The sequence below is a fragment of the Mauremys mutica genome, chromosome 16, assembly GCF_020497125.1.
Source record: "Mauremys mutica isolate MM-2020 ecotype Southern chromosome 16, ASM2049712v1, whole genome shotgun sequence".
In the NCBI taxonomy this organism is placed as follows: domain Eukaryota; kingdom Metazoa; phylum Chordata; order Testudines; family Geoemydidae; genus Mauremys; species Mauremys mutica.
Genome location: NC_059087.1, coordinates 7468273 through 7490345, shown reverse-complemented (window position 1 = coordinate 7490345; position 22073 = coordinate 7468273). Strand labels below are relative to the sequence as shown.

The 22073-nt window shown below is 40.1% G+C and overlaps 2 protein-coding genes across 10 annotated transcripts in view; one reads left to right on the top strand and one right to left on the bottom strand.

Moving 5' to 3' along the window:
- The window catches only part of RNF34 (ring finger protein 34), a 28173-nt gene extending 11818 nt beyond the window's left edge, over positions 1-16355 (top strand). For 3 of the 5 annotated variants that reach the window (XM_044989724.1, XM_044989725.1, XM_044989722.1), the window contains exons 2-6: positions 6616-6825; positions 11452-11841; positions 12150-12215; positions 12475-12676; positions 13946-16355. In XM_044989724.1, coding sequence (XP_044845659.1) covers positions 6616-6825; positions 11452-11841; positions 12150-12215; positions 12475-12676; positions 13946-14133 — 1056 coding nt within the window. In that variant the 3' untranslated portion in view covers positions 14134-16355. Of the gene's footprint in view, positions 1-208; positions 331-6615; positions 6826-11451; positions 11842-12149; positions 12216-12474; positions 12677-13945 lie in introns of those variants that run through there. The other 2 variants (XM_044989723.1, XM_044989726.1) reach the window with 2 other exon arrangements.
- Positions 16356-20382: 4027 nt separating this feature from the next.
- KDM2B (lysine demethylase 2B) overlaps positions 20383-22073 on the bottom strand; it is a 164654-nt gene continuing 162963 nt past the window's right edge. For all 5 annotated transcript variants that reach the window (XM_044989671.1, XM_044989670.1, XM_044989674.1 and 2 more), the window contains one exon: positions 20383-21628. In XM_044989671.1, coding sequence (XP_044845606.1) covers positions 21447-21628 — 182 coding nt within the window. In that variant the 3' untranslated portion in view covers positions 20383-21446. The remainder of the gene's footprint in view (positions 21629-22073) is intronic.

Sequence of the window (22073 nt, the reverse complement as noted above, 5' to 3'; positions counted from 1 at the left end):
CCCCCGAGGCTTGGCCCCTCCCTGCCCCGCCCCGCCCCGGCCCGGCCCCGCCCCGCCGAGCTCCTCCCTGGGGGTGGGGACTGGGGAGGCCCTAACAGTCACTCTCACAACCCCCCATTGAATGGACTCGTCCCCCTCCCCATGGAATGGATGCGCCCTCTCCTCTAATTGGAGAGTCCGCTGGACATTCTCGCTCTCATTGGCTGAGGGGCGACCAATGGGGGTGGGAGGAGGCGGCCCCTCAGGACGCCGCGCAGGGCGGGGCCCGCGGGATGTTAAGGGGCCGGGCTCGCCGCCCCCGCAGGAGGAGAGGCGGGAGCGGTCATGAAGGTGAGCGGGGTCCCCGGGCCTGGGGGGAGCCGCCAGGGTTGTGTCCCCCTAGCGGGGCGGGCTCCTGTGCCAGTGCCCAGCCGCGGCCGCCGCTGCCCCTCCCCCCGCCCGCCCGGCGCTGGGGCCAGGCCCGGAAGCCCCCGTGACTTGGCAGCCCGTGAGCCGAGCCCCCAGGGGCGCTCTCCCCCGGCGGGGCTGGTAGTGGGGAGACTCGGCCCGGCCTGGATACCCCGTGCAGGCTCCCGCTCGGGCCGAGCCCCGCTCTGCCTGGCTTGGGTCAGCGCTGCGGATCCGGCCGCTGGGATCCTGCTGGTGAGGAGGGTCAGGGCCCGAGTCTTGGTGTGACTCGGCCTGGAGCCGGGGCAGGGGGTGTGCGTAGGGCTGTGAGACCCGGTTCCAGCGATTGTTCCCGGCGCAGTGGGGCTGCTGAGGCATGTGCTTGGAAACAGTCCGTAAGACCAGACACGAGTATCGACGTACCCTCAAGGGCTAGCTTGATCTGACTTCACCTGCCCTGCAGGACCTGGAGGAGAGGCAAGCAGCTCTGCCAGATACCATCCACTAGCTCAAGGGTTCTCAAACTGGGGGTTGGGACCCCTGGGGGGGCAGGCACGAGATTATTAGATGGGCGGGGGGTTGTGAGCTGTCAACTTCCACCCCAACCCTGCTTTGCCTCCAGCATTTATAATGGTGTTAAATATAAATAAAAACACTTTATTATTAACACTCAGAAGCTTTTTGTGAAAGGGGTCACCAGTAAAAAAAAAAAAAAAAGTCTGAGAACCCTAGCAGGAGCTGTTCAGGGCTTACAGATTGTAAATGGACCTGTTTTAATGATGAACTTGAGACCCGGTCTCGCTGTAGGGATCTTTAGTACTAGCTGCTTGCCTCCTGAATTTGGTGAATGTTCATAGATCTTGGGTTGCACCAGATCCTGGTGTCATGATCTGGCATCTGCTCCAAGATTTAGTACAACTTCTGTATGGCTCAGAGCATTCCTGTGTGTTTGTGCTAGGTCGATGTGATGGTGGGCATTAGGGCACAGTATAGAATCTGCAGTTCATTACATTTGAACTGTAGGGGATTCTGGGGGGGGGGAAACTGGAAAAAAAAGTTGGGCTTGGCCTCTTTGGTATGTGTCTCATGGATAAAGAAGCCATGAAACAGTCTCTCAGCCCCCCGCCCTCATTTTTACACTTACTTACACACACTCTCTCTGTCTCTCTCTTATTTAGCAATCCCAGAGATTCTCCAACTAGGGATGACCAGACTTAATATGTTTGGAAGTCTTGGGAATCTGTTTTGTGAAAGTGTAATGCCTTGAGTGCACAAAGGTGCTGAATCCTTAGCAAAGGCTTCTATTATTCTCAAAGTTAGCTATTGAAGTTATATTGATAACAAAAACACAAGTTTTAAACCAGAACTAATAATCCCTTCTCCTCACTCTGCTTCACTGTCACTACTTGACTCTTATGATGTCACCTTTTATAAACTTCTAATTAGGACAGAACTTGCATATAGAAAAAACAAGCTGAAAACTGTCTTTAGGACTCCTGTATACATAATAATAAAATGGAGCACAAGTCCTGTAAAGAAAACAATTGGGCATGGAGGAGATAGTGAAGGGCTCTGGTTGAAAGGAGGATAAGAAGATACTAACTTTACTAGATAGCAAGTTATTTTTGTATACATCTTGCTTGCTTTTGGCATGGTCTCATTCTTAAACAGGGTGGCCAAAACTTTCAGACATTCTCTACAGTATGTGTGGTTTAGTTACCTTTTCACAACATTGATTCTGTACAAAGAATCAGTTGCTGATTAGACGGGTTATGGAAAGATTTCATGCAATATATATTTTGGATTTTCAATCAAAAGTGGCCAAACAAGCATACAAAATAAAATCTAATCAATGCTTCTTTTTTTCAGTGCTTATTTTAAAATAATCCATGATTGGTACATAAGAAAAACAAAATATATTTTTCCTAACTATATACCCAGTAATGATAATGGTGTGTGGAGAGCTGCTACAGCATATTGGATAAACATAGAAAAACAGATGTTTAACTAGTTGGTAGCTTGATTGTTGCTACTCTTCGTCATTGCCATCCTTATCTTTCCTTGGGCTGTTGCCACCCAACGAACCACTCATTTGGTCAACCAACCAAATGCCATCTCTGTTCTTCCTCATCTTCTCTTATGTAGAATTCATTCTTAAATACTGATTAAAAAATCAAAACTTTGATCAATTTTATACCATATTTACAGAAATATGCAAGTAGTTCCTTATTAAAGGTAAGCAGTCAAGAGAAAATTCTATCTGCCTTTTTTTTTTTAAACCTAAGTTTTAAATACTGGTCAAATTAAATTTGAATTTTTTTTGTTTGTTTTACTCTTATTTGGTTAGGTCTTGCATGTAACTCAGCTTGGACATTAAAACTTATCAAAGCCTGTGGTGGATTCCCCATCACCGGAAATCTTAAAATCAAGATTGAAGATTTTTCTAAGAGATACTTTAATTTCAGGGGTTCCCAAATTGTTCTTCATGAACTATGTTAGTATTTGAGCTTGATTGTTCCATCCATTCATTTCTCTAAGAAGGTGGCACCTGAACCAGTAAAGTTTAGGAGCTGCTGTATCTAGTTCAAACAGGAAATAATTGATATAAATCCTGTGACCTGTGTTAAGCAGGAGGTCAGACTAGAATGGATGATCAGAATGTCCCTTACGGGCTTATCTGCTGGGGAGTGAAGGAGGAGAGAACCTGCTCTGGGCCAGTTGCACTGAAGGTACAACCAGAACTAAATGAAGTTTCACTATTATGTTGCTATGTGCGAACACAAACTGTAGTGTTCAGATTCTCTACAGGAGGATGTTTTATTCTTCCCTTTCTCCCCCAGTAATTTCATACACTTAAAAAAACAAACAAAAAAAACAACACCCACTTTCTTCCATCCCCCTAATTATTTGGCTGTAACTACTTAACAGTGTCCTTTTAATTATGTTGATATAACAGTGTTTTGAACCATGGCTTTCATACATGTTGGAATTATTATTAATGTAAGATACTACTAGACATTAACTATAAATTCCTTCATTAGATCCTCAGGCCAAATGGTATTTATACAATTGCGCTAAACATGCCTAAAATGCTAAATAATAAGCAATATACTACATTCAAATAGTAACAAAACATTTATAATCATTTGGTCAAAATACTTACAGAAGAGCTAAGCCTGGGGGTGCTTAGACCAGTGTTGGTTGGCTCTAACTGGGTGCAGCAAGTATTAGTAGTGATCAGCTCAAGAGTTTATCCTTTAACAAACAAGTGATGTCATTGCCAATTGCTAACTTTGGCCAAATCCTGTTTTTTAGTTCATTTGGAGTCGCTGCTGGTTCAACATGCACAATCCTTTCTTATCAGCGAGAGTTAATAATAATTGGGGCATCTTCTTCCTTCGATCTGATCAGTTACCTTTCAGGTCCATTTTTCAAGTTAGGCCTTGAAAGAAGGTGGCTTTCTCATGACTGCTAATAAACCTGCACTTTACAAGATCTACAAAAACATACATATTTTCTTTTACAATTAATTTAATCATTTATATCCTACAATATTCCTAGATGCCCAGGTTCTGATACTGGCTAATCCTTACTTCAGTACTATCCTCACTGAACCATGGAATTGCAGTTATTTTAATGTATTTAACTGTCTTATGAACTATTACTCAGGAATGCTGGGCTGGCAGTTGTGGTTTTTAAATTTCAATTTGTTATTTTTGTCAGTCTCACATGTTACAAGCACTTTTAATTATTTCTGTAATAGACAAGTGTTTTAGTCCTCATAGATTAAAAAGTGTATCTTGTGGGTTGCTTTAAAAAAAATAAATCTCAGCACAACTCATTCTTGTCTAGTAAAACTGGGATGGTCAGGGTCAACTTGAAATTTGCACAGGAAAATGAGTGTTGGTTAATCTACATTCTTTTTTGTATTAAATGTAGAAAATTGAGGTTTGGGTTAACAAGAACTTAAGTTCCTTAACTGTCAGTTTCTGAGGTGCTGACTGTATATTGGTAGCTCTTTGAAGACTGGCTTAACATGTGTAAACAGGCATGAATGTCTGATTACATACCTCAGCGGGAACATTTGTCTGTTAATGTACATTAAAGGGATTTTTATATGGTAGTTAAATCATTACTGCCCAACACTTTGCTCAATTTAGAGGGGATTTATTGCCACTTTCACTGCAAATAAGATTCTTTAAAATATACTGATAGTAACTGGCTTAACCCACACAGGCATGAACATAAGGTTTTAATAGACACGTGATGGCTGCTTAGGGACAAAAAGATGGAGTTTTTAGATTAATGGATCTTGTTGCTAAAGGAAACACGGTGACATAAGAATTTTAAGATGGGTTGAAAAATCCAGTGTTCTCAGGAATTCCTGTAACAGGGTGAACATCTTTAACTCCTTTTCACAAGAGTGTGTGGGAAGCTTTAAATTATGGTAGTGTCCTGGGAGCACTCCATGTGCAGGTCTCCTGTTATGTCTAGTGTAAATTCTACACATGGTGTGCTTGCAAGATTGGGCTGAGTAGATTTATTGTCTATGAATATTTGGTTCTGGTGGTGCCTATAATGTGCTAGGTGCAGTACAGCTGTAAAGGAACGCAAGGTCCTAGCCCTGACAATGTTTAGAACCTCAGTGACGCATTTAACTAGAGATGTTGAAAACTTCCTATAGGAAAAGTGAAGGCACAAGGCTTGTGTGGGCTGGAGAAGTACAGAATCACTGTGAGGGGCATTTCTCATTGAATTTCAAGTTTGAGTCTTTCTCATGGAAAGATTTAGATAAAAATAACTTTTTAGTTTGTGACAGGGTTTATTATAGCTTCCCATTGGCTCTTATAAACTGGAATCTCAAAATTAGAGGAATGTTACCTACCATATTGAAGGGTACAAGATTCCTGGGTTATAATTCTGCATTAAATGACCACGAATATCAGAATGTTTTCAGTTAATTTTAGAATAAGTTTATAAATTCACTTTAAAATGAGTCTAGCTAGTGTCTAAAATGTGAGTTGTGAGTTAGAAACCTTTCAATCTCCAGATAAAATGCCTGTGCAGTTCTATGCATACCTAACTGATAAAGGCTCCTTCCTGCACTAGCATTTAACCTTGAAATCACAAACATATGTATTCCATTTTCTTTCTCTTTAGCTGTAAGACATCATCTCCCTTTTTAGTGTATTCCAGAGTGGTTTTGGTAAAGGCTTGAAAGACAAAATAGCTTTAAACATACCAATTTAAAATTAATTGCTTGGTGTTTTCCTTAAAAGTGCATAAATCCTTCAGTCATATCACTCTGTTTTCCTTCCAAGAAGGAAGGAACTGTGGTGTTGGCCTGATCAAGGAACACATCTTTCTTTTTTCTTTGTGTAATCATTTTTGAGTCTAACTAAAAACTGCAATTGGACTTGCACAGTTTGTCTGAATCTTAAAAGTAGCTGCCTCCTCTAAGTGTAGAATACATATTACAGTGGATTGCCCTCCCCCTTGCAAGACACTCCAATATAAAATATTTCCAAGGATAACAAGTAATTCACACTTGAAATGTGCGTATTTCAAAAGTGAATGTGTTTTGGGTGCTCCAGCTTGATTTTAAAAATCAAAACTTGGTCAGTGTGTATTCAGATCTGTTTATAATAGCAATTTTATTGTAAAGGCTACTGGTAGCTCCAGTTCTCCAGTGAAGAAACCCCACGCGTTGGGTATTCTTGTCTGGGTGTAATCTGCTTCCACAAAATCACCTTTCTCCATTTCCAGCAGCAGATTCTTTGCAGAGCCTGTGCTGTTGGCTATGGCCTGATTTTTGCTGTTTTTTTTCTCTCATCCTTCGAGTGTTTCTGCTCACTGACTGCCAGTCTTCCTTGTGGGTTTCTGTGTCTTTGCTGACTGATCCTTAGTCTGCTTCTTTCACTGGTCCAGTCTCCTAAAACATTACCTTTTCAGGTTCTCTACCTTGCCTGCTTGTGCAATGCCCCCCACCAAACTGCTCTCAAGAGGCCCTTTGCTTATTTTAACTGTCCAGACACCACTTGAGAAGCACAGGACTAAGACAATTCTAAGAGTTATTACTGTGTTAAATTACTAGTACTCTAGGAATTCATACACTGCACTAGTGGGATGATGGTGTAACAGAATGAAGCATCTCTTCAATAACAAGTTACGCACGGGTAAGAATCTTAAAATGGAGTTAAGTTTCCTTTTTGCCTTTACTGTTTTCAGGCGGGAGCCACGTCCATGTGGGCTTCCTGCTGTGGGTTGCTGAATGAAGTCATGGGTACTGGAGCTGTCCGTGGCCAACAGCCAGGATTTGGGGGAGGAACTGGCCCATTCAGATTTGCACCAAATACGGACTTCTCAGCATATCCATCTTCAGGAGCCAATATAGTCTGCAAAGCCTGTGGGCTTTCATTTTCAGTTTTTAGGAAAAAGGTGAGTATAATTTATTAAACAATGCTTTACTAACACTAACTAATCTGTAGACCTGTCAGGAGAGAAGTATTTTCCCCTTTTACAGATGATAAAACTGAGGCACCAGGTGGAGGGGTTTTAATGATTTGTTGAAGGTCACAGAGGAAGTTGATGTCAGACAGGATTAGAAGTTTCCTATATTGCTTGTTCAAAATAACCAACGAAGTTGCTGAACAACTGAGTGATGGAGAAGCTGAGCAACAGAAAATCCTCAAATTCACACTTAGTATTGTAGCATTTTCCTTAGAAACTAAGTGAACTTAATTGCAGTCTTAGCCCTATGTCAGAGGAATACGGTTGGTTAGGAAGTTGAAAACCTAATCCAGTGCAGTAGCCTATCACTTCACTTACAGTCAAACAAGTGAGTCAACAAAATTTACCAAATAAAATTGATTGGAATTTTGTTTAAACTATGGATGTATTTCAAAACCCAACGCATAGATGCCTGACTGTTCTATGTATTTATATACAAATAATGTAATCTGTAAGATGAGTCAATTTGGCAGGCCAGCATTATCTTGACCACTCAAGTGACCCAGTTCTCTGCAGCGAACTTGGAATAAACTGAAGCCCAGCTATTTCTGATTAACAGAATCTAATATTCGGAGATTCTCACAACAGATCAATCTCTTGGCAGAGATCCCCCCCCCCCTTTTTTTTTTTAAATCTACTGTGCTCTGCATTCCTTTTGTGGCAATGTGCCTGAGCAGCAGCTAAGGGTCCATAATGTCTCAATCTAAGCTTTCCTAGGGCTAATTTATTAAAATTCCAAAGAACGTGGGGAGAGAAAGATCTACGTTAATCATTGTGGTTGAGGTAGTTGTGTTAAGGGACTCATGACTGTTGGCTATACCAATTTCCTCTGCCTGTATGCAAATAGATCTCTTGAATTAGGACTGCTATTTATCTCAGGTTCTGTAAACTAAACACTGTCTAGAACTTAAGCCTGATTCGGTGTCCTCTGAAATCACTGGGAGCCCTCCCATTAACTTTAATGGGATTCAGATCAGGGCTGTTGTGACTGGAGAATCAGGAATCTGAGGCTAACTGCTAGAGCTCCCACCATCCCTGTCCTCCACGTTTTGTTAAATGCAGAACCATTTCACTTGTGCCTGAAGTGATCATCCGAGTTGCCCTTAGACCAGAGGTGGGCAAACCTGCCCAGCCCCATAGCTCCTGGCCAACCTCGGCTCCTCCCCTGCTGTCCCCCCTTCCCTGCAGCCTCAGCTCACCATGCCAGCAGCACAGGGGTGTGGTTGGCTCCAGCTGGGTGGCATGGCTCAGGGGCAGATTTAACAGTGAACACAGGGTGCAGCTCAGGACCGGCACATCCCCTGCGAAGGGGGCTGCACTGCGGAGGTAGGGGAGCAGGCGGGTGGTGCGGGTGGCGGGAACGTGGCCGGAGGACTCAGGAGGAGCACTGGATGGCTGTGCAGCTGGCTGGAGAGAAGTGGCCCTTTGAAGGGGAAACCGCTGCGTCTCTTCAGCTGCCTCTGCTCCTCCTGAGTCCTCCACCCATGTTTACAGGGCCACATTCCAAAAGGGGATGGGGGGGGGGGAAGGTTCCAGGGGGGTGGTTAGGGGCAGGGGATCCCAGGAGGGGGTGGTCAGGGGACAAGGAGCGGGGGGGTTGGATGGGGCAGGAAGTGGAAGGGGGTGGATAGCCTGCCCCCTGCTCCCTGTTTGGCAAGGCACAGCCTTCCCTACCTGGCTCTCCATACTGTTTTGCAACCCCAACGTGGCCCCCGGGCCAAAAAGTTTGTCCACCCCTGCCTTAGACCATCCTTGCCTCAGTCTACCTCCCTTTTTTTCCATTGTTGGAAGAACTGTAATTCAGATTTGTCAGCCTGAAGATTCAGGAAAAGTGAACTTCTGATTTTAAACTCTAACTTCTGCATCTTGTATTTGCTACTGTGGATGTGTCCCTTACAATTTATTCCCCTGTAAGGTTGACCTGTGAGATCTGGAAAGAGAATTTTTTTCTTTTTCCCTACAGATTTTTTTTTTCTTTACTGGGGAGATATTATTTCCTATGGTGTCTAGTTTCTTGTAGGAACTAGATGAGAGATGAGTTTAGGTGCCAACCTAAGAACTTAGCATGTCTCCAGGAAGGGTTGAGTATGTAACATTGACTCTTCTGTTTTCATATTAGAAATAGTAAGTCTAAATCAAGATCTTTTTTTTTAAGTTTGTGGTGTCCGTAGTTAGGTTTTTTTGTATACCGAGGTTATCCTACATGGCTTTGAGTGAAATGGATACATTGTAATTGAGCTACAAAGCACTAGCAGTGTATACAGTGTTTGGCTCTACTTAGAGCAGGGGTAGGCAACCTATGGCACGGGTGCCGAAGGCGGCACACGAGCTGATTTTCAGTGGCACTCTCACTGCCCGGGTCCTGGCCACCGGTCCAGGGGGCTCTGCATTTTAATTTAATTTGAAATGAAGCTTCTTAAACATTTTAAAAACCTTATTTACTTTACATACAACAATAGTTTAGTTATATATTATAGACTTATAGAAAGAGACCTTCTAAAAATGTTAAAATGTATGACTGGCATGCGAAACCTTAAATTAGAGTAAATAAATGAAAACTCAGCACACCACTTCCAAAAGGTTGCCGACCCCTGACTTAGAGTGATGGGGACATAGGAGTCTAATTAGAAAATTACCTTGTCCTTTACAGTTCATATCTTCCCTTAAATATTCTTGTCACATTCTTGCTTGAGAGACTTTTGCAAGCTGGAAAAAAATACAGGGTATGTCTACATGGCAAAAACAGACCAATCCACAGCTGAGAGTCTCAAGAGCCCAGGTCTACAGACTTAAGCTTGTGTTATGATGCTACAAATAGCTGTGTAGCTGCTTGGGCTCTGGTGCCCAGGGATGGGATGGGAGGCTTCAGAGTCCACATTCCAGCCTGAGCCAAAATGTCTACACAACTATCTTCAGTGCCGTAGCATGAGCCTGAGTCTGGGATATAAGACTTGTTGCTGTGGAGTTCTCTTTGCCGCTGCGCCCCCCCCCCCCCCCGCGGTGAAATACCCATAGTGACATTATTTTATTACTCTGATGTATAACTGCTTTTAACAGTGTTGCTTTTTGGGTTTTTTTAGGGTCAAAATAAAAGCTTACATTTTATTTAGCCATTGAACTGTCTTTCCAAAACATCAGGTTCCTAGCCAATATCTTTTCAGAGGAGCTCTCTGGAGATTTTTATTTAGGAACTGCAACTTATACTTCTAGCCATTACCTCAGAGAAAGGCATAATTGTCTCCCATGACTGAATTTCCTAGTAGCACAGTGCAGAAAATGATATCTTCATGATTCCATCTGAGAACCTGGTTAGTATCTTGAATCATCAGAACTGAGTCTTAGTAATTTTATCCCAGCTAATGAGGTTACACTCAATTTTAAATATCTTAACATCGTTCTCTGAGAATGGAAGGGGAACAATACATCAAGGCTTCAGTAGTGTTTCTAATGGTGCTGAATTACTGTTACACTGCAGTCATTATACGTTGTCTTCTGTGACATTGCCCCTGTAGTCTCCACTGTCTTGTCAAGGGAAAATGTTTTAGAATGTGTTGGCTAACATTTTAAAAATATCTTCTAGTCAAGATGAGGCCTGTGGAATTGTGCATCTGTCATGTCATCACAGAAAGAGGATGCCTTGTATGCAGTCTCACAAACAGAATTTGCAGAAACAGTATCATGAAGGACAAAGAGGTTTTCAACCACAGAGCAGCTATTCTCCAAATTGTTTGCTTTGTGACCTGCCACTTTTTAGTATATGCAGCTGTTGGGGGCATATACCTTGGTTCTATATTCTGGAAGTAAAAAGCTACCTCCAACAGCTGCCTGGTTCTTCTATAGATTTCAGCTGATGTATCTGAAGTTAAAGTAGAGGGGATGGAAGGTCTGCATGGCTTTGCAGAGTTAGTACTTGGGGAGAATGATAGTTCTTTGGTAAATCTTTCTTTTGCTGAGAGTAGGAAAACATTTTAAAAGGACGCTCACTTTATATCAAACTTGTCTCATTGCTCTTATAATTGTAAGAATTAATGGCTAAGATCACTAAACCTGAAATCAGATTTTTTATCATTTTTACATGGCACATTTGGCAGCACCTTGTGTATAATCATACTTTATCCTCTGTAGTCAGATTTCTCTTAGGTGTGTGAGAGAAAAACACTAAAAAAAATTCCTCAGAAAATAAAAACAGACTTGGTGGCAGGTTTAGTACTTGAAATTACTTGTAACTCGCTTTGAAATTGATTAGATTTCAAGTGGGTGTCCTTTTGAGTTAACTACAACTTTAAAGTGTATTTAAATGTTGCCTTGTTAAAATTGATTAAATGTCTTGATAAATGTACTAGCCCTACAACTGCTCTGGAGAGTACCTGCAAAACTGTTTGACAGGCCAGTTTCATAGTACATTTTCTGAGATGTCTAAGATTGTCAGCTGAAAGCATAAGAATAGCAGTGGGTGATGGAGGGTGTGTGTGAAGGAAATAGCAAAGATTTATTTTTTACTCCTGTGAATATCTGGCATACAGTTTAATGGCTTTTTTATGTCTTCCTGTTTAGCATGTGTGTTGTGACTGCAAGAAGGATTTTTGCTCAGTTTGTTCAATCTTACAAGAAAATCTCAGAAGATGTTCTACTTGTCACTTGTTACAAGAGACAGCATTTCAGCGGCCTCAGTTAATGCGATTGAAAATCAAGGATCTGCGTCAGTATCTGATCCTTAGAAACATACCAACAGATACTTGTCGAGAAAAAGAAGACTTGGTGGATCTTGTACTCTGCCATCATGGATTAGGTTCTGAGGACACAGACACTAGTAGCTTGCATTCTTCAAGGTCACAGACTTCTAGTTTTTTTACACATCCATTTTCTCTGTCTGTATCAGTGTCCTCCTCTCAAGGAGAACTTACAAATAGAAGAGGAAGCACAGAAAATGGAACACCTGTACAGGTACAGTACCACTAGTTGTGGTCTTACAAGGACCTTATAAATGCTGTCTGCTACACTAAAAAAAAAAAAAAAAAAAAAAAAAAAGACACACCAATGGGCGGGTGTAGGGTCTTCAGGAAATACCTTTTTTACATCCTGTGCTTGAAAATGGAAGAACATGGGTAATTGGGACAAGACTGTGATAACCATTACAGTTTTAAGTGAACTTTAGCATAAGCTTTCCAATTTGTGTCATCTGTGACCTATTTAAAGCATTTTCCTTACTGTACCAGAGGGGGTTGTTATGATCTGATTCATTGTATATGCAGGGACAAAGTGGAATGCCGCCTTCAAATAATGAAGAAGAAGAAGAAGAAGAAAATGCAGAAGAGCAGGTGAGACACATGAACCACCTAAAGAGTAAACTAGCTCTATTTGGCATCTGACACAGAAAACCATATAGAGCCTTCACACTGTTAATTTAGTTTGAGTGAACTAGGCTGTGGTGCTGCATGTTAACAGATATTTGAAAATATTGTAAAAAAATAAAATGGTAAATTCTTTAAACTATAGCAGGGATTAGCTAAAATTAGAACAGTAACTTTTTTTGGTGACTTAAAGTTAAAAGCATAAGAAATAATTGGTGTGTTTCAGACCCCTAGCATGTCCAGAAAGCGAGCAAGAGCATCATTGTCTGATATTTCAAGTCTGGAAGATATTGAAGGGTTGAGTGTTCGACAGCTGAAGGAAATACTTGCTCGAAATTTTGTCAACTATTCAGGATGCTGCGAAAAATGGGAACTTGTGGAGAAAGTGAGCAGGCTGTACAGAGAGAGTGAGGAAAATCACACGACACGTAGGTGTTTAGTTCTTTTTTTTTCTTGAAACTAACTCTTGTTCCCTAGTGACTGGCTTTGACAATGAGTATTGTGAGTGCTTTTGTCAGCTGCAACAACTGGAAAGCTATTAACTGTACTAGCTGTGTCCAGAATAGCTGAAGCTGTGCTAGATCTGGCATGTGAGTTACACTGTTGATCAGTATGTGGCATTGGCTCCTAAGATTGTGCTGTTTTGGTGACTTGAAGCTAAATAAACTTGATCACTCTCACTTCACCTTTCCTCAAAGTAGTTAAATTGGTAACGACACTATTGAAAACCAACCCACTAGAGAAAATGAAATTGTGAAAGGCATGGGGGTGTAAATTAAGTATTAGTGGGATTTTTTTTTTGGCATAGAAAAAATCTTTCAGAAGAGAACTTACTTTTTAGTGATGTTACTACTTTTCAATGATAAAAGCTACACTGGCAAAAATCCCTCCTCCAGAGGACCAGTCTCTCTATGGACTAGCTGTGAAGCCATTGCTGGGACAAGTGATGGTTTTCTTATCAAATTTCTGGGTTTTTTCCCCCTAAAATTAGCATTTTAACAAATGGCTGCACTATGGTCCTAAACTAAGCACAACTGAGTTAAATTGTCACAATTATACCACTCAGTTACAGCATTATTTTGGTACAGTTAAATGTAAACTTCAATATTTTTTCCTGTTTTCTCTAACATCTTACAAAATGTGAAAGATTAATACTCAGATCTACTTTCCATCATACAACATGGCTACCCTTTAATTCTACATAGTTACTAAATGTGTCAGTCTTGTGCCCCAATAGCAATTTTTGTAAGGTTGTATTTGGCCCTGTTAATAATATTGCATACGTATCTTTAGTGATCAGTCCTTTACAAAGAGGGGAGGTAAGTATTATCCATGTTTGACAAATGATGAAACTGATAGGGTCAAAGTCATCCCACCTCTGAGCCCTGCTATGACAGTGGGTGTGGCAGAGCTGGAATGATACCTGTATTTGAATCCTAGTCCCATACTCTCTTCATTGGACTATGTGACATCAGAGGTATTTGATCCTAAATATAGGACAAAACCATATTCTGCATCAGTTAGCTTAATCTTACTCAGTTTATAAACTAAAGCTTTATTTTACCAGTAGCTTTACTGTAAATGAAGTGATACTGAAATGAGTTGGCTTAGTTTCCTACATGTCTGGGATAGAATTTTAGCTGCTTTTGCCATGGCCTGAATCTCTCTAAATCTTAACCCCATCTATTGCTTTGCAGAGGGAGAGAAGATGCAACTGAATGAGAGTGATGATAATCTGTGTAGGATCTGCATGGATGCAGTAATTGACTGTGTTCTTCTGGAATGTGGTCACATGGTCACTTGCACAAAGTGCGGCAAAAGAATGAGTGAGTGTCCCATCTGTAGACAGTATGTTGTACGAGCAGTGCATGTATTTAAATCTTAAGACCAAAAATATGTTTTATAGCCACCCTGAGTTCCTGTATTTCTAGGGGCAGGACTGATGAAGCTTGTTATGACAAACATTCGTTTCAATATGAATCAAACATTTTGAACAGCAGGCTACAGCAGTATTTGAAACACTTTCCTGTGACAGAATTAAAACAGCAATTTGGCAACATGATGATGTGTACTGCAGGAGCTGCCTGAGTTACCTTATAAAGCCACGAACTGCTTAAGTCCAACTGTTTACAGCAGATCTAGCATCACTTATTGCTCTCTTCTGAAGAACATCACCTTAATCATTAATTTACTGAAGGGTCCAGTATAGTCAACAGAAAAGTGCTTTACCATGACCATCTTGTTGGATGATTATAATCTGGTTCACCAAGAGCAATGCATAAGCACCACTCAAACTTTATTAAGAGTAATATTTAATATATTAGAATGTAACTGTTCTGACACTATTGCTACAATAGTGTTAACAGTCAAAATAAGATTGTAGAAAGCACTGCCATTACATAAGTGTTTCTGTGCAGGTACAGCTAATCTATTTTCATGCTTATTGCTTCATTCAAATGTCTATTACATGTATATTGTATACTGTCCTTGAACATTCTTTATCAAAGTGAACTGCATATTCCTACATAGCATTTGGCTGCCATTAAACAGAGCTAATTACTCAATGTTGAGTTTAAAAATAAAATGTAGTTAGAGGGAACCAGGTGTTGACTTCAGTGGTCCCAAATTCATTCAAGCCTATTATATTTTGCAAAGACTTTCTGTATTCCACATACTGGGAACTTAAAGTGAATACAGATCAATTATAGTGAAACTAGTAGATACTATAACTCCCAAAAGTTAGCATTTCAAACCTTAACCCATTAGCTTTTCTGGGGTAGGGATGGGTTGAGAGGAAAGAAGGAAAAACAGGATTAAGAGGAATTGTAGTTTAAAAAACAAAACTACTACTTGCTCACAAGTGGTTTGAATCAAGACTAGGGTAGTGAACAAAATTGCCAATTAACACTGGTGACCCCTGTGAAATAGGTTATTCAGTCCAGTTCCTAGATAGTATCAAACCACCATCAGGGGCAATAATTGTTCCTTTAGAATACAAACATTTCCCTTAAAGGGTCCCCCAGCTGAGGGAAATAATGGAGTGTAGTAGGAAGCCAGTATTGCCCACTACCTTTGCTGTAATCTGTTCTAGTGCTAGATATTTAATAAAAAAAAACCCTCTAATGGCAGTTGTTGAAATGCCTTTAACATTATCCAGTGACAACTTTAATCTGAGTTGAATTTTACTGGGCAAATGGTGTTGCACAAAACCTAATATTGCCATATTGTATAGGTTTCTTTAATACCTGGTTCTTTCAACTTTCTGTACAGCCCCCTATTCAATTCCCAGTGTTCATCTAGTTTTGAGAAGGCAAGTGCTAGCAACTGGAGAAATTAGTACATTAAAAATACTTTTGGTTTTCTGTACAGTAGATAGCCTCATATGGGAGGCAGTGTACCTCCATCTACTTGGGCCTAGAATGGGGTGGGGGGTTGGATTTTTTTTATAAAAGTACAAGCTGCTGAAGTAGGGGAGTAAGTGCAGGAAAGAATCTTAAGCTAGATTCACATCTTTTATGAATGGTGGAGTGTGAGAGAGCGCGAAGCAGTGCTAAAGCTAGCTTCTCTATCTTAGCTACTTTGAGGGGGGTGGGTTTTTTTTTAAAGCTAGGTTTGTTTTAAATTAGACTCAAGTGCTGCAATTCAATCACAGGGCTCCATAGAGGTGGTAAGAGTTGGAAATAGAAGACAACCTCTGTGCCTAGCTTGCCATATGCTACTTAAAGATTTCAGGGTTGTTTTTGGCTGGTTATTTTAAAGAATTATTGCACAACCTCCTATCATTCTTGAAGAAAACTACTCCAAAACTTTATACACAAGCTGGATATTGGCTAAACTAGCCAACTTGTTAATACTTCTGAAAGTATAAAGACAGCTGCTGATGTTTGGGACAATTCAAAATAAAATATGCAGTTTACAGAGAATCTTTAGTAATAGACATTACTGCTTATTTCAGAAGGGAGCAGAACTAGCTTTATTTTAGAACTTTCTAAAGTTACTGACTCCTTAAAATTCTTGTTCAGTTGGTAAGTTAATGTAGGGGAATGTAGCACATGCATTACTTCCATTCTGAACAATGGTTGAATTTAATAAAAGGTTTGGAAGTGGTCTGGGGTTAGTCTTGTCTTTTTTTTTTAAAAACTATTCACTATCCCCCTTATACTGACTTAATCAAAGCCTATAATTCCTTGTTTTTAATAAATCCCCTCTGGGGGTTAGAATGGCCAGACTGCATGCTCTTGAGCAGCTGTATAAAGGAATCTCATACACTCCCTAGATTTATCCAGGTGTGCACAACCCTCACCTGTAACACTCACTACACAGCTCACCTTGAACTGGACTCTAATGATGTAACAAGACTGAGCACAGTATTAATATACTTGAGTACCACCTTGTGAATGACAAATAAGGAGTCTGCTTACATACACAAGGAACAAGAAGCCACCCTTGTAACAGTAATAAGCTTCAATGCTATCTTGATGTAGCCAGCCCCCCTTCTAAAATCACTTCCCTGCATTATCTAAAGCCTTTTGTTGAAACAGTGGCCTTGCCTGAAGCCCATCTTGCATCCTGCTGTTGTTCACAAGTAGTATAGAGTGAAGGTAGCAACTAAAAATATATAAGAAAGGGGAAGTTGACAGTAATGAATATAAATCTCACAGCTAGGAAATGGTAGAAAATTGATAAGGAAACCAGTGGGCTACAGCAAGAAACTTAGGGCCAACATCCTTAAGGATGTTAAGTATATTAAGAATAAAATCGTAATGGCACTGGTCCATGACTAGAAGGAAGTGGTAGAAGTATTCTATTTTTCTAAATACAGAAATATTTACTGAAGTACATGATATACTAATGGAGTGGAAAGTTTCTCAGGAGGCTATTAAACAGCAACTGCTAAAGTCAGACACTTCAAAATCAGTTGGTCCCAATAACTTGCATCCAAGAGTTTTAAAAGAGCTGATGGAAAAGCTTGAACCACTAATACTGACTTTTTCAATAAGTCTTCAATCAGTGGGGACATTCCAGAAGTCTGGAACAAAACTAAGGTGGTTCCCATTACTAAAAAAAAAACAGGGTGACCCAGGTAATTATAGTCTGGTCAGTCTAACATCAATCCCAGGGAAAACAATGGAGCAGCTAATGTAGGGCTTAATAATTACATGTAACATAAAAATGCCAATCAACATGGGTTTACATAAAATAGACCCGATCTCTCTCTTTTTTTAGAGGAACTAAAGGTAACGATCTAATATATTTAGACTTCTCTAAGGCATTTGACTTGGCACCATGAGACATTTTGATTAAAACTACCATGATTTAACATGGCACATATTAAAACTGGCAGGTCTCAGTGTAACTGCCAATGGGGAATCATCACTGAACAGCTCTGGTTCTAGTGAGGTTCCACAGGGATTAGTTTTTGGCCCTATGCTATTTGATAAAAATGTTGATCACCTTAAACAAAAAAAAAAATCACTGAAAATCTGCAAATAATGAAGAGTACAGATCAGACAGAGCTATCTCAATTACTTAGTAAGATAGGTACACTTACATGTTTTAATATGGCTGAATCTAAATATACATCTCCAAAGAATGTATGCTATGCTTACAGCCTGGGAAATAGTGACACTGAAAAAGATTTGAGGGTTGTGGTGGATAATCAGCTGAACATGAGATTCCAGTATGACACTGGCCACCAGACTAATGCCACTCCATGGCACATACAGAGAAATCTCAGGAGTAGAAAGGTTATTTTAGCTCTAGTTGGCACTGGGGCAACTGGTGTTGGGATATTGTGTCCAGGGCTGGTGTCCACCATGCAAGAAGAATTTGGAAAATTGAAGATGGTTCAGAGAAGAGCCACAAAAATGATTAAACTATTAGAACACATGCCTTACAGTGAAACTCAGCAGTAGTTTAAAGAGAAGGTTCAAGGATGACAGCCTGGTTGTTGCAGTTGAACAGAAAAATCCTTTATCAATTCCAATTGCAGGCTTAATCCCCATGGAACTGGAGGCTGATAAGCCTCTTTTAGAATCACTCAGTATGGTCTGCCTGACAGCTGGAAAGATGTGAATTAGAAAATTGATAGCAAGCTATATTTTAAGACCAAGTATCTGCCCTTCAGAAGCTGTGAGTTTCTGCAATGGGGACAAGTAGCAGCCTGTGAATGAAAAAAATCTAGCTCTACCTCTCCTATAGATTAAGTATAGAAAGTGAAACTTAAGCAAGAACTATAAACATGCTAGTTGTATTTGCATGTACCCCGGTGGGCCAAAAAATAAAGAGCCCAAAAGAATGTAGCAAAACAACTACTCATACACCATTTTATCAGCTACACAAAATCATTAGTACCATTTCCCCATAACTCTCAGGCACATCCAAAGTTTTCTAGAGAGGCAGGCCCCAATTGGTTCCCCATTCTACAACTCCCCCTCTTCCCCCAAGGTGATTGCTGCTGCTTCTGCCACCTGCCAGGGGAAATCAGTCACTTGCCTCTATTTTAGCTACTACACAGGCACTACAGACCGGAAACTTTGTAAAAAGGAAACCAGGATCATAGTAACTTCTTTTTCAAATTGATTATCCCCTATATATATATATATATATATATATATATATATATATATATATACATACACACACACCCCTCTAGATCTCATAGTGCTTATCCATAGATCTTAAAGCATTTTACAAAAGAAATATGCCCACTTTACAGATGGTGAAACTGAGTGAGCTTGCCTGATGTCAATTTTTTATGCAGGGCATCTTACCAGTTGTTTGAAAACAAAACACTTCTATAAAGCTCTTCATTAATCCAGCAACGAATGTAGCAGTTACAAAATCCATGCTGCTTGGCTACCCCCATCGTTTGGTCACTTGTTGCATTACACCAAGTTGTACTGTTTACTTACCTGAAGGTTCTTAGAGCAGAGATTATGTCTTGTACATTCTGTAATGGTCAAGCACACTGTTGGTTCTCAAAATGTTCATACCACAGGAAAGATATTCCATTAAAGCTGAATTTTGAAGTAGCAGAATTAGTCATTCTTCAGAATAAAATCATTTCCAATAAAAGCAATTAAGAATGACAGTAGGGGGTTCCACATCAAGATGTATTCACTTTATAGGTAAAGATGTTTTTTCTAACTACCAGCACTGCAAACACAACAGGAGAGATGACTCATGCTGGGTTGAGGATGCAAACCTAGATGGACCACATCTCACAAGTCCAACAGTGAAGGTGCTTCAATCTGTTCTGACATTTTCCAGGTTTTATCCATCCTACCATTTTCATTTTTGACTGCCAGTGCACACGGTTTCACTGAACAGCCCACAGGAGTACATCCAGGTCTTCTCATAATAAATTGAGTTCCCCGCAATATATAGGTAGTTGTATACTCATCCTTCCACCATTTGTTACCTTTTCCTCGTCAAAGAATTTAATCTAGCAGTTTTGCTAGTGAGACGTTAGGTCCTTCTGAAATTGCTCATGAGCTTTAGTCTGGTCTCATCTAAATAACTGTCACCTGGAATTTCTGCCATTTTACTGTTTAATACACATCGCCTGAGAAAATAGTAAACACCACAAAGCTCCAAGGTTCTGGACGAGAACTTGTCAGACTTTTTGGAAATAAAGGAGAGAGAGTTGATAATTTTATCAGCACGCTTAGAGAATTCTGGTATATTAGAGATACATGACTTTATGTATCATAACTAGTGAAAGATGCTTCAGGCCAGAGTAGGTCACTTTACACTTGCAACCCTAGAGTGTTCCGTGTCCACTGTGCCATTTTCTGCTCAGTGGTTTTGCTTATGCATAACTGAAACCTCACGACTCATCATACGCAAAAAGAAATAAAATCCATCTCACCTCAATCCTAGGTGGTGGCTTTGCAGGGCTAAGAGCAAAACACAGTAAACAACCTGGTTTTGTTCCTAAAGGCAGAAAGTCATGACTGAGTACACACAGGGAAAAGAGCTGTTAAAGTGGTATGTAGTTTTGTTTTGTTTTTAATAAAGTTACTCTTCAGATGAGAACTGCACTGTAAATACTTTTGACTCTGCATCAAACAGAACAATTTTTATCAATTCAAGTTTGAATAGAAACCCTCTTAGGCTTTATCTGTTTTTGTACAATTGTTTATACAAATTCAACAAAGGTAAAACTGCATCAGGAAATTCTACGAAAACAACACCTTACAACAATGGCACTTATCAATGCAGAATTTTACAATCAGGAAATAACCATGTTATAAACCTTAAATGAGAACTCAACTCACACTTCAAAGAAAGAGGAAAAAAAAGACTATGCTTGACCATTTATTCTACTGTTTGACTCACTGTATAAATTAATTTCATATTGAGTACAAGAGCTCATGCTACAGAGTGAAACCCTCCTATGTGCAAAAGCTGAAATTGGAATTTTTAAAATTTTGAGAAAAAGGTGATTTCTATACAGATAAAACTTGGCATAGTGTCTTACTTCAACTATCATTTACACCTTATTTCCACAACATGCTTATGTCACTTCTGAAGTATACAAAGCAGGATATAAACTTCCATTAAAACATGCTTTAAATTGAAAGTATTAACCTACTTTTCCTGACCTGGGCATGTTTGCAGATGGATATTTTGTCTACGAAGTATAGGTTAAGTTCTCGCCTACTGTAAAGATAAAAATTGGCAATCCAAAACCAAAACACTGGTAATGCATTCAAACATTGCATAAATAACTTTTAAACAATTTTGTACAAAAATATTTCTGCATAATGTAAGATGTAACAAAACAAAATGTGTTAAGAAGGCAGAAATGCAGTGTGTGGTCCACTTTAATGACACCAACTTTTGTTTTTGTTTTAAGAAATGAAGAGCAGAAATTAAATTTACACTACCCAAGCACATGCGGTGGTACTTTAAACAACAGATCAGTCTTCTTCCAGGTGTGAACATTTATCATCAATAACAGTCGCCTTATGAATTTGCATAAGAGTCAGTGCAGGACATCCCAGGTAGACTGAATTAAGTGGCACAGGTTGAAATTCTTAACATGGGTAGTTTTAATGACCTTCTCTCCTTGACAGGACTGTAAAATCCAATCTTTGATATTTTCTGATTTCCCAATTGAAAATAAAATCCCTACATGTTCTTAGTCCCTTCCCCACCCCTGGCCCCAATATTTACACACTTGTCCTTTAACTAACTCAGTTTTTGAAGAAGTTTCTCTTCCACCTGACCAAACTGAACACTCACGGACATCTCTGCTATGAACTGCTCACAGCCTTCCTTTGTCACTTGCTTGCAGTACCTCAAGTCAATCTGACAGATGTTTCCACAACGTTTAAAGTAGGACAGGCACTGGTCAGTAACCTTATTGCAATCTGTCAGGAAAACAACAAAGGGGAGAAAAAATAATCAGTTTGTCTTAATTTGTCAGTATCAGGACAATTTATACCGACTGTGACATGCCCCCATTTGCTCTTGTATCATTGCACTGGTCAATAAAATCAATGAGTTAAAGCCACCAGCTTGATGACAATTCTCTGATCTTTGCAGCCAGTTGTGTAACATATTGGATAAAAATGCAAAACAAGCCAGTTTCATGAGTGGTGGCAGAGGGGAGGATGGATAAAGTAAAGTGTGGGGGTTTCTAGCCCGAAGACAAGGGAGAGAGCTTTCTTCTATGCTGGAGAATTCAAAGTGGACAAAAGGAGAAATGCTGGTTGTGTTTTTCCCCAGGAAGGGTCACATGAGCTAGCGGGGGGTGTTTGTGTGTGTGGGGTCTATGGCTAATAGAGTGTATGAAGCTCTTTCGGGGGGAAGGAG